At 40.7% G+C, this 12570-nt stretch overlaps 1 protein-coding gene across 7 annotated transcripts in view; it reads right to left on the bottom strand.

The window, feature by feature from the left end:
* The window catches only part of B3GNTL1 (UDP-GlcNAc:betaGal beta-1,3-N-acetylglucosaminyltransferase-like 1), a 417067-nt gene that overhangs the window by 292629 nt on the left and 111868 nt on the right, over positions 1 to 12570 (bottom strand). For 6 of the 7 annotated variants that reach the window (XM_019502483.1, XM_019502489.1, XM_019502498.1 and 3 more), the window contains one exon: positions 2319 to 2414. The exons of the other annotated variant lie outside the window; for it this stretch is intronic. In XM_019502483.1, coding sequence (XP_019358028.1) covers positions 2319 to 2414 — 96 coding nt within the window. The remainder of the gene's footprint in view (positions 1 to 2318; positions 2415 to 12570) is intronic. 7 annotated transcript variants of the gene reach the window in all.

Below are 12570 nucleotides of genomic sequence, written 5' to 3'. Positions count from 1 at the left end.
TGAAGATGTTTCAGAACAGAACATCTTCTGTAACTTCTGTCTGCACTGCATGGCAGCCTGTCATTATTTTCAGAACGAGAGGGGGGAAAGGAAGTGGAGGGAGTTCAGTGTGGGGCTTTTAGTCCCCAATGTGGGGGGTTCCAATATACCCATCCCACCCTCCAATACTGAATGAGCTCCCTCTCCTTCCTTTCCCCCTTCCCAGTCTGAAACAGGGACAGGCTCGGAGAGAGGAGGGTCCGCTGCTACAGCTCCAGGCTGGTTCCCTCCCCTCTGGAACCAACAGTGAACTTCTGTTTGTTCCATGGAATCGTTTTAACTCAGACCACTTCCTGCAAAGCGTTCTCATTTATAGCGGGGAGCTGCATTTCCATCTGCACCCTATCATATTCTTTTTTTAAAAAACCAAACTAAAAATAGTCAAGGCACACAAAGAAATGTTAAACCCACAAGAAAGCACCAGAATCATACCAGGAATTAGACAGTATCTGAACTGGTTTTCTCATTTCTTTATGAAACATGTAAATCCAGGTGAAAACAAAATTAATATTTCTTCGATTTACACCATCCCCAGCATTTCTGACAAGAAAAGCAGAGGTAAATGTAGACAGAAAGGAAAATCCTAATCCTGTTATCAATTAAATCAATAGCAAATGTTCCAAAGTGTTAGTGACACATCTGAAGTATAAGAAAAATGTATACAATTTTCAATGTTCCTTCCTTAGCCAGATAATCTATCAACAGAAGTCACAACTTGAAAGAATGCATTGTATATGCCCTTTGCTTAAATACACTGTTAGCCTTTCAGACCAATTTATTAAAAGACAAACCAAAGCTATGGCTCGTTCAAACTCAATGGAAAGAGTTCAATGGCTATTGGATCAGTCTTTAAACAATTAACCTTTTTCCCCCATCAGTACTATGTGTTGTGACTATGCATCCAGCTGCCTGTTTCTGAACCATTCAGTATTTCTCAACCCATAAATCCCTCCCACTGCCAAACCCGAAGGCAATACCAAATATTCCACTGGTGACTTTTCTTATAATTACTTTCACTTGATTAATGCTCTGAGACCAACATTTTATTATTGCAAGACAGGACCACCAATCATGCATAAATGACCCCTATAACCACATCCCTTCCCAAACAGAATTGAGCAATGCCCATATGTCTTTCTTGGACAAGCTGATGTACGATATCGCTGGCATTGTATTTTGTAAGTTATTCGTCATAAGAAAATTGCTATCCTTTAGAACAAAATACTCTGTTCAGGATTTCAAACTAGTGATTACATGTTGTTGTGCACTTCAATGGTTTCCACTGCAGACTGTAAGAAGTGCTCTATGGATTCCTCTGTGGGTTACAATTACCACACCAGAGCCCATATGGATGTCTTTAGGGCTAAGGCAATAGGAAACGCAACAGAGTTTACAATATTAACTGTATTCATTTCTTGAGCCATTTGAATGCAGCAAAATTAAAAACAAATGTATTCTTGTCATAACACCACAACAATTAAGCCCAAAATATTTGCTTCTTAATGCATGCTGGGATGATCTTCCGCTAACCATCCATTAGACTCCTTTCAATATTTGGTTAGCACAAGCATTCTTCTAGAAGCTGGCCTGATTTCTTCCACAACTCAACTTGTTTTTGCCAAAGTCCCTTTTAGTTCAGCACTGGCTGCCTGCCTAATGAAACGATCTCTTTTTAAGCCAAGTCTGCTGTCTTCAGTTGCACAAGATGCATCTTACTTAAAAACATGTATAATGTGACCAGTGTTTAAGCCTTGAAAAACTACCATTTTAAAATTATCTCTAGTGAGAGTTAACTAAGTGCATATGTTTATACAACTATCAGGGTATAATCTTACAGCTAAGAATCACTTCCCAAAAAAAAATTTTTTTTTCTTTTTTCTTTTTTAAATATGTACGTTAAAAAAAAACTTTTCTAAGTACTGTAGTAGAAAATGACAGGATGTATAGTTAATAACCACGGTATAGTAACCACATATACAGGGAGAAAAGTGAGGTATATTAGGAAGCTAAAGTAAAATAGTTTCATCTGCTACAACTGTAAGACATTTTTACCTATTATAGGCACTAACGTAAATTAAAACATCAAGTTTTAATACTATATAACCTACGCTCAAACTATGATGTAGTGGATTTAAAAAATATATATTTTTGCTCGTAGTTTCTCAAGGGCCATCTTAGATTGGGAGCAAGCTGCATAAGCAAATGAGAAAACACAATAAAATCCACCTCTGCTTATTTCTTTAGCACAGCAAATTGAATCAGAGCTGGAACAAAGATACCTGTGTGAGAAGTTGTCCCTGTGTCAGGTTATTGATCCAACGAGTATATCGCTCAGTAGACTCCAGCGGTTCCCTCTTGACTTGGCAGCCTATAATCTAAAGCAAAATTAGATAAATCACACACCGTAAACTTTAGACATTCACACATCAGTGAAAGCCTTGGTAATTAAATACATTTTACAAGCAAAAAGTATTTAAAATTTAAGAGATGCTCAAGTTAAGGCTGACTGTGCAACTTTAATACATTCCCACTGTACACAAGCGATACAAAACAGTCTTTAATTTACGTGATTACTTATTAGTTTTTTGCAAAGACACCCTCTCTTTCTCCTTAGTTTCTACCTTCTCCAAGGCTCCTTTCCTCAACCCACTTCCACTCACATACTATATTTACATCCTCCTCCATGCTCTCTGGGCTCATTCAGCAGGCGTCATTAAAGGCCCAACTGGTGTTTCCCTGGTGCTCCTTAGGGCATGCCCTACTGCTCCCATTCAGCCTTCATGAACTCTGGCAATGAAGCAGTGAACACGACCCTGCCACCATTCTGAAACACAGTGAAGACAGATATTTCAAGAGTGGCAGTGAGCAGAGAGTAGGAGACAGAGGTCCATTAATGCAGCTTTACAATCTCATTTCTAGGTTTGATACATGCAGAGTGGGGAGCAGGTACATGGACATTGCTCATGAGTGGCACCCTTGGGAACGCCAAGGAAGCAGTACAGACATGCTCTGATAGCACAACAGAGATTGCCTCTCCACTCTCAACTCTGTGACAGACACCTGGTCCTGGACTCAGTACAGCTTACAGCAACCCAGAGCTACAAATGGTGATAAATCCTGCTCATCCACAAGCCAAATTATGCATAGTGCAGGGTGAATGTGCAAGGAATTTAGCAACTAAAATCTTAAAGAGCTCTAATGAGCGAGTGTGAACTTGGATTTTTCAAAAGCTTGTAATTTGGCCAAATATGCATAACCTCCTGGACACAGTAAAAGGCTCATCCTTAACATGCAGGCAACCCATCCTGCCAAAAGTGAAGTCCTTGTTCCACACATGGAAACACTAGATGTTTTTAAAGTAAAAGGTCACCAAATTAAGGTAATGTGCGCAAAACAATGCATTTTTCCCTAGCCTCATTCTCAGAAATGTCTGAACCATTTTGCCTGAAATGAAACAAATACCCTTCTGAGGCAAACACCCAGCATGCAAAACTTCAGCTCAGAGGTTTATAAGCAACTAAAAGGTCTCATAATAGATAGCACTCAACAATCGTAACAACAGACTACTATCCCAGTCTATAGTAAAACATGCCACAGTATTTGAAAACAAGTGAGGGAATCTGAATTTGACAAGATAAATACAAAATAATAGTAAAAATAAATTAAGATGTGCCATTTTCATAAATTATAAATGTTCACTCAAGCAAATACTAGTCTTGTTTTTAGAACTGCAACAATATCCTCTTCTCTGGTTGCCGCTATTTAGCACATGACATTAAGACCTTCCAAGAAATGCATTAAAAAGAATTCTGCTTTGTATAAGCAGGTAGGGGGCAGAATTTAACACACCCTACTTAGCTTTCATTATCTGCTATGCATTAATATATATGCCATGATATTGTATATAAATATTAATATGTTTGTTTTATTTGAATATAGACTAAAGTAAGACAACCTGATAAAATCGAGGTTGGAGGAACTCAGGTAGATAAGTTTCAGAATGTTTTTAAGAAGCTTATTTCCTTTTTAATGCCTAGAAAGGAATTGCACAAAATGAAGATAACCAAATATAATCTTTCAAGCTCTTCTGGTAATAGAAACATTTTAAATTTTGAAAAATGCAAGAAGCTGGGCTATAGTTGTGGACATCTAACTATGTACACTTCTGGTCAGGAAATAGAAACAATACCATGCGATTTATCTGACCAATCACAGCTTATCAACACAGTTTGATCATGGAAAACTTGCAAAGGACTACGGATGATCTCCCAGCAGTTAATAAAAGTCATAAAGGAATGTGAGGAATAAATACAAGTGAAAAGGCAAAGAAATCATGACTTGTTTACTTGACAGAAAAAGAAGCTGTAAGCTCACATAACTGGAATAATTTGCTCAATGAAACCTTTGGCTCACCATGTAAAATTTAAAACCATCTATCATTTGCTTCTAAATCACAATGAAGTAAAGACTCCTAAGGACAAAATTTAATCACAGAATCATAGAATCAATGAGTCGGAAGGGACCTAGACAGATCATCTAGTCCGACGCCCTGCCATGGGCAGGAAGGAGCACTGGGAGTGGCAGGGGTCATAAGACCCCAGCCAGGTGCCTATCCAGTCTCCTCTTGAAGATAAATTATGTCAAGATAATTTAATAATGCTAAGTCAAATGTTTTTAAATCAAATAAAAGTGGAAATCTTTTTACTTCCCAATTTTTTTTATATTTAACTTTCCAAATTTTTAAATATTTCAACAAAGCTGAGTACAAGTACTAATCCTTCAATGGAAGGGATCATTTTTATTTAAGAAACGGAGAGTTAAACTATTTACAAAGGTTTTTGCTAGCATTCATTAACCAAGATAGACTATCTTGCTTGTATTTCCTGGGGTTTTATAAAGTAAACCCTATGTGCATTGTAAGGACTGTGTGTGGAAGTTCAGAGAAGAATGGAAAAAATACAAAGTGCTATGCAAACACAATCCTGCCTTTATGAAAGGTATTCCATAACAGAAAGATAAGGAAGCTTAACTTCTATACACAAATGCCCTGACCCTAGGCTCTACAAATACAAGTTAATGAACAGCTGTCATGAGGTGAGAGATTAGTATAGGAGACCCAAATCTGTTTCCTGAAAGCCTGGTTTCCAATTAGAGCAGAATATGAGAATTGGTAATCTCTCCATATCCAGCCTGAAATCCAAGTGAGGAGCAAAAGCAGGGCAGGTTTATTGTTGTTATTATTTCTACTTTGGAGAGCCTCCAATATGCTCGGACCTTTACCAGCAGCTCTCAGATGTGCCGTCTGTTTAAGGCTACTTCTGAAATCTGGAACACTGTTGGGTACAGGCTCTCAGACAAAAGGGCAAAGGTTAACATTTAATGTCTTAAACTTCATAAACTTGCTCAAATCTCAGCCTGACTCTGTGAGCCCTTTATTCTTCCAAGACAGATAAAGACCATTTCCAGTCCTGCAAATTTCTGGGGCAATTTCCAGTGAAATTCTGGGGAAACTTTCCCTGCTTCTCCACTCCTCCTGGTCCCTGGGACCCTCCTACCATCCTAGACTTGGTTTAGCTAAGTCTGGGGAATACATGGGGAAACCTTCCTTGCTGCTGCAGCCCTGCTAGTCCCCAGGAGGACTGCAGAAGCTGCTGCTTCCTCCCTCTTCCCCAGACTGGGGTCACTCTGTTCTGAGAAAGGCAGAGGAGCATTGCTGTGGCCACAGAACCCTTGCTGCAAACTTAGATGTTGATGAGATCTCTGAGCTTACCAACATATGAGATTAGCTCCAGCCAGAGCTCTGAATCTGCCATGAGCTCTGAGCTGGTCAGCACAGGCTCTGCCCACAGCTCCTGCTTTTGCAAGGCTCTGGAGACAAGGGGGTGAGCACTACCACTCTTCCCCTCTTTTGTTGAATTTGGCAGGAGGTGGTGGAAGAAAGGGAGGGCAAACTGCTGACACATTCATCTCCTGGGCTCCAGAGCTGCATAAAAATCGGGGACTCTGTCCTAAGTCTGGGGCCAATCAGCCGGTAAGGTCAGATCTCACTGCACATGCAGAGCTCTGACATACTGGTGAGCTCAGAGCTCACTGCACATGTGGCACACAAGTGAAGGGGGTGTGGCCATTTTGCTACACCCCCACAGATCCTGGCTATAATTAATGCTGTACAGTTCCTGGCGTACAGGAATTTACAGGCAGCTTACTACCCAATGCCAAGGACATAATACACGGCTCTGAACCTCCCCTTATACTGTGTCCCATGCCTCGCAGAAGGCTCAGGCCCCAAGATGGATCTCTTTCTATGCTTACCTGGCATTTGGACCCCAACTGGATCCTTCCTTCTTAGGTGGTTTACTCTGCCCTCATTCTGGGCTGCCAAGCTCCCTGAACCCTTCTCCCTCTGGGCAGCGGCCCCCTCTGGGACCTTTGGCCACACAGGCCCTGGCCTCACCTTTAGGCCACTCTGAACCCCAGGCCCCTGGCCCTGGGCGTTCTGGCCCTTTGACTGTTCTGGTCCTGGCCCCAGCATTGACCAGTCAAGGGTTTCTCTAGTCAGGTGACTGAGCTGCTCACGCTCACTCTCTCATATGGGCCCACCTTCTCAGGTCCCTTCAAACACAACTCACTCAATCTCTAAGGCTGGCCAATGTGCAGTCCTTCAGGCCCACCCATGCAGATCCTAATGTATGCAGCCTTCTCACATGCCCTTGCTGGGCCCGCTACTCCGCCCCCTCACTGGGGCTCTCACCCTTATGCCCCTTGGGTCTCAGGCCTGATGACATGCCTGGACCCCTTGCCTGTCCCCTCTACAGGGTAACCCTCCAGATCGTGGGGGCTGAGGTTATATGGCGCCCCATACTCACCTTTCACTAGGGAGGCACTAGTGTGGCATTTCCTGGGGACCACCATGCCACAGGAAGCCCCACCACACCATCCAACGCTAGCAGGGTGTAGTTTTAGATCATTTCCCAGGACCAGGACCCTCCTCCATCCCCATAGTTCCTATGCGTAACCTCCACATGTTCTGGGAGCAGCAGCTCCACTGGGAGATGTTATCCCTCTGGCTCCCTGCAGCAACTGCTTGCTTACCTCTGAGGACCTGGGTTTACACTGAGGCTGCCTAGTCCCATCTTCCAATCCTGAAGCCCTCTTGCAGTCATGTGACTGCCTCATTAAGCCACACCACACCTGCTGGCTGTTTCACAGTCTGTTCAAGCCTTTTAAAGTGGCAGGCATCAAAGATGGCCTGCCACAGCAACGCATACATAGAAGAATGAATGGATACTGATTTGACATTACTTCCAGAAACGCACATAAGCCCATGGCATTTTACCTTTCCTGAGCATTCATTCCATCACTAACCTTAGAGTAACACTCCTTAAACAATGTTAAGAGACAACATGAACATGACATTGTAGAACAAGAAATCATCCACAGAATGTTTAAATGGTTTAAATACAGTCTAGACAGAAACTATCGGTTTTCCCTACTGACATTTTCAACTCATCTTCTGCCTCTCTCTGTCATGTCCCCTCCCCCTCTTCCTTTCCTCTGTATCTGTGTTACTATTTTAAGCCCTTTCTTTCTGCAAGTGCATTCATATAATCTGTTGCCTATGAAACCTCATGCTTCTCTGCTGCCTCCTATGAAAATGACTAGTCTCTAAGGTGTCACTCTGTCCTACCTTCTACCATACCTCAGTCTGTGACATGTTTTGGGCCTTTGGAATGGAAAGATTCAAAGCAAGGGAAAATACTCTTTATCAGCATCAAATACAAAAAGAATTCAAGAATAGGTAATGGTAAAAAATAGTGTGATACTGGCAGTTACCTAAGCAAACTGCTTGACCGTGATGGGGAATTCTGAATTCCGTCTTTTCAAAACAGTTTTATTCCATTTCAATTCTAGAGATCAGGGGAATCTGGGCAGGGGCATCTTTCTCAGTCTGTTCACTTATCCCTCCTAGATGATACCTGGTCTCCAAAATATGAAATTCACCTCTTCTTCTACATGCTTTGCTAAACTCACTGGTGCATAATTGCAAGAGATAGGAGAAATCTAGAGCCTCACATATAAAAAAATCTAAGAAAATAGATTTCATTCAACTTCAAAACAATTGCTACAGGCAGTCATTAAAAGTTCTTCATGGCAAAGTTCAATGCCTAGAGTAAATGTAAAAGGAGCGCCTGCACTGTGCTATCTCAATAGGTTGCCAATAATCTGAAGAAAATGTAACCTGAAAAATCTAAACCAGGCAGTGTGTTGGGTCCTGTGTGTTCCTTAAGAGTTAGACATTGTAATAACTCAATAGTTCAACAACCAGTTGCCATTGCTGACCCAACCCCAATAGAAAACTTGAAAAACCATGAAAACAGACTCTCTGCAGCCTGACATACAACCCCCTGTAGCTTTAGCAGCATTCTTCTGCTGGATGTCCATGACACTGGAATCTAAATATGTTTTTGCAAGAAGCTGGGGAGAAGGGTTAGAATAACAAGCTATGTATGTCTAATGCAGAAAGGTGGTTTGCCACACTACTCATTGATATAGAGAACAAGGTCAATGACACTTTGGCTTGCTGAACTTTCAAACCAAGACTCTGAAAACCTTCTCTAATATGTATTCATTATTAGAAAATTTCCTTCGCTCTGCTCAGTCTTTCACCTTTAGTACATTTTTTCTTCTCCCCCCTTCCCATTCATCAGAAAAGTATGCCAAATGAAAACACAATCTATGTTAAAGAATTGTAGTTTTGCATGTATTTGATGGAAAAGTATCATAGAGACCCTTCATTTCAAAACAGACAAAAATATCTCATTAATACAAAACTGCATTGACCCGAGAATAAAGCCTTTAATTATCTCATCTTAACTATTAATTTTTTCTACTTTATAAATATATAAAGCACCTAATACAGTACCTACAATTAAATTGACAATATAATCTGCAGCTGCTTTCCCATTTTACAGAAACATGTAAGAGATTTTCAAAATGATTTGTAATCTCTGGCTGTTACAATTTTTAGGGACCAGTTTCAGACACCTCAAGGAGCCCTGATTTTCACAAAGCACTGATCACTCATCCTCTGAAAATTCAGGCCTTTTAAATTGTTATACCAGGGACGAAAGTTGAAGACACCAAAAATTATTGAAAATGTTGGCCACAAGTTCTTACCTTGTCTGCGTTACAGTTTGTGAACAAAGTACTTGTCCTTTGCAACAATGGTGTGGAAAAAGAAAAGAGAACAAGTTTTTGCAGGCTTAGCCAAGTTGATCACTAGAGATGGCAATTCAGAGCTGTCAATCTTTCCCATCTTAAATATCGCTTAGCTTAATCTCTCCATTTCACACATTTGTTTAAACTTAATTCTACATTGCTTCTATTGTACCCATGGGAAAAAAAATCTGAAACTATCAAAGGACACAGTAAACAATCTCAGAGTAGGGATATGGACTGGGGATGCGTATGGACTGGGGATGGATATGGATTGGGGATACGCTGTTTACCAGAGTGCCCCAAGAAGTAACTAGGAATAATGGGTGCAAACTAGTGCGGAGTAGATTTAGGTTAGACATTAACAAGACATTTTTTACAATAAGGGTGGCCAGAGTCCGGAATGGGCTTCCAAGAGAGGTGGTGCTATCACCTAACTTGGAGGTCTTCAAGAAGAGGCTTGACAATCACCTGGCTGGGTTCGTCTGACCTCGGTCCTCTTCCCTGCCAGGGGCAGGGGATCAGACACGATGATCCATTGGGTCCCTTCCGACTCTATAATCTATGAATACCAATATTTGAAAAAAAATGAAGATTTTGAAATAAAACATGTACAAAACTATTTCAGAATTTTAAGATCTTAACCTATTAAAAGCAGAGGTTGTTGTTCTGATCATTTAGGCAAAACAACCTCTTATGGAGTTATGATGGACTTGGCTCTTTCTATTTTACTCTTCTACATGCCTTCATTTTACACTGTGTCCTTTGGGTCAGAGTATCTTCAGAGTTTCCTTGGGGATGACTCCCCTGTTTCACATCCTAACATAAAACTAGGGTGTGACTAACATTTCCCTTTAACATTCTATTTAGCAGGCTCAATCCAACACTATTTAAACCAACAGAAGAGAGATATGACAGTCCACTCTTAGAGAAGAATAGGCTTTTTATATATTAAAATATTTATTTAATTCTTGGCTATTAAGACTGTAGGAAGAAAACAAAAAAGAAAAAGAAACCAAAACAGAACAGAATCAGACATTTAATTCAAAATGCACAAGGGAGCTAAAATCTAGATTTTAGAGAAGAACTAATAATTCTAGAAATTACCAACCCTTATCATTCCTACTACACCAGGGAATCTCTATTACCCTCTCTAGCATGAGCTGGTATAAAATCTTCACTCACTGTTGATTTATATTAATGACATCTGATGGACCAATGTTAAGCCAGCATAATAAATGATCAGTGAGAACAGATCGGGGCCAGCGAACTATCCATTTCATCTTGTCAAATTCAGAGCAGGGCACCAATCAGCAGAGAAACCAGATTACAATAGTTGTGGCCCAGGAAGGACCTCCTCTCATGTTGTCTCATCTCCTTTGATGAAGTATATTAAAGCTTGGAAATGGCTTGGAGACGGTATTAGATGCAGATGTGTTCTTTACAAGTTAGGGATGAAGTGCCCTAAAAGGACAATGAGACAAAATTTGTAGAGGCACTGGCTAGTCTCTGTACATTCTGCAGATAAAAAATATTAGTTTAAATGGTTGCTTACAGGACAACTTTTCCAGATAAATATATTTGCTTTTATTTATTTTTTAGCAACCAAGTATTTGTGGATATACTATAAAGACTTAGAACAAAATGGTGCAGTCTTGTTCTTTATTACAGTTCCAGTGAAAAGGTAATATAGGAAATTCCCATTAACATTTAATAAGTCAGGAGATCAAGAATGCCCAAGCTATTTACAAAGGGCAGATAACCAACTATTCTAATTAAACACCTTTTCAAAGCTGGATACTTCAAAGTTCTTTTTACCTGAGGTCTCAAACAAGCGGTTAAATGTGGCTGGATATTTTCTTTGTAATTGTTCTATTATGGGTCCTACACTCACACCTTATTTCTGTTTTCATATGGCTAAGCATAATAGAATGCTTCCTTCGTGTCCTCAAGGAAACAGTAGATAGAAACTGAAGTAAAATATTGTAGCCATTTCTGAGTATTTTCTCCTGTCTTGTTATTTGTAGCTCATATTTAAATGTTCTATTCCCCTTTCTACTGCTGGTTTTCAAGGACAGATCCATGAAGGAAATGAGGGGGATGTGGCCACACACACTTCTGCTGTGGGATGCATGCTCAGTAAACGCTTTAATCTTACAAGCTTATTAGTGCAAGTTCTGGCCAGAGCTTCCACTTTCACACAGCTCTAGAGCCTAGGGGGTCAGCACTGCCGCTGTTCGCCCTCCCTTCATTCTGCTCGGCCCTCTCCCCCCACAGCTGAATTCAGCAGAAAGTGAAAAGAGGAGATCAGCAGCAGCAGCTTGCATCCCCTTGGCTCCCAAGATGCATGAAAGCAGGGGCTCTGGCAGGACCCTACACCAATAAGCTTGTAAACTCAGAGAACTCACTGAACGTGTGGAGCTCCAGCAGGAACTGTGCTGACTGTACCGCTGCACCCCCGGGTCTGCTCTTGCTGGTCTTCAAAGTTACTACTTTGTTCTCATTTCAATGATACCTGTAGATGGCACAATTTGGGCAACACTTGGTGTGTCTGCGCAGTAGCCCAATACTACTGTGTGGTAGCGTCACATGGAAAAAACTGTGACACAATGCTACTGTGCAGTAATATTAGGGTACTGCACTATAGCATCACAAAAAAGGCATTTGCTGGCACCACTGTGCAGTAACTCAGGTTGCTGCACATTTGTTTAGTATTTGTTTATACAAGTAACCACTGTGCAGTAGCATCTTGTGTAGATGCGGCCCCTGACAGGAAAAAAAAGACAGGTCATTTGAAGTATTTCTTTATCTCGGGAAGAGATTACTTATTTATAGAGATTTTAAGGCTAGGAAGGGCTGTGACCATTATGATCATCTAGCTACATATGTAGGAAAGAGGTCAAACACTGGGAAAAAGAAGCACTAGAACTTAAACTGAATTACTGAGAGAGAGACCAGAGGGCTGAATTGTGAAGGGAAAAGATGGGGAGAACTATTTAACTTGGAAAAACAACAGAACAAAACACTGAACGTAAGAATCCAATTGCTCTAACACCATCCTGATCCGTCTGCGTATTCAGTGTATCAAATCCCTGTCCCCCATCATAGGTCTCATCTGCCTTTTAATTTTGTAAGAGTTATATGAAGCAGGCATCGTGGATGAAATCCTAGCTGCACTGAAATTCATGGAAGTGTGAAGTCAAGATTTTCTCAGTGCCCTTTCTCCATGTTTGCTATCACTATTCAGGTAATAAGCCACAACCATGATAAATGTAAACCAATCCATTATTTATACCGAATAATCTTACATTATAT

Source organism: Gavialis gangeticus, unplaced genomic scaffold (genome assembly GCF_001723915.1).
Source record: "Gavialis gangeticus isolate Ggan-Ray unplaced genomic scaffold, GavGan_comp1, whole genome shotgun sequence".
Classification (NCBI taxonomy): domain Eukaryota; kingdom Metazoa; phylum Chordata; order Crocodylia; family Gavialidae; genus Gavialis; species Gavialis gangeticus.
The sequence above is the reverse complement of the archived record's forward strand: the minus strand, read 5'-3'. Positions and strand labels throughout refer to the sequence as shown.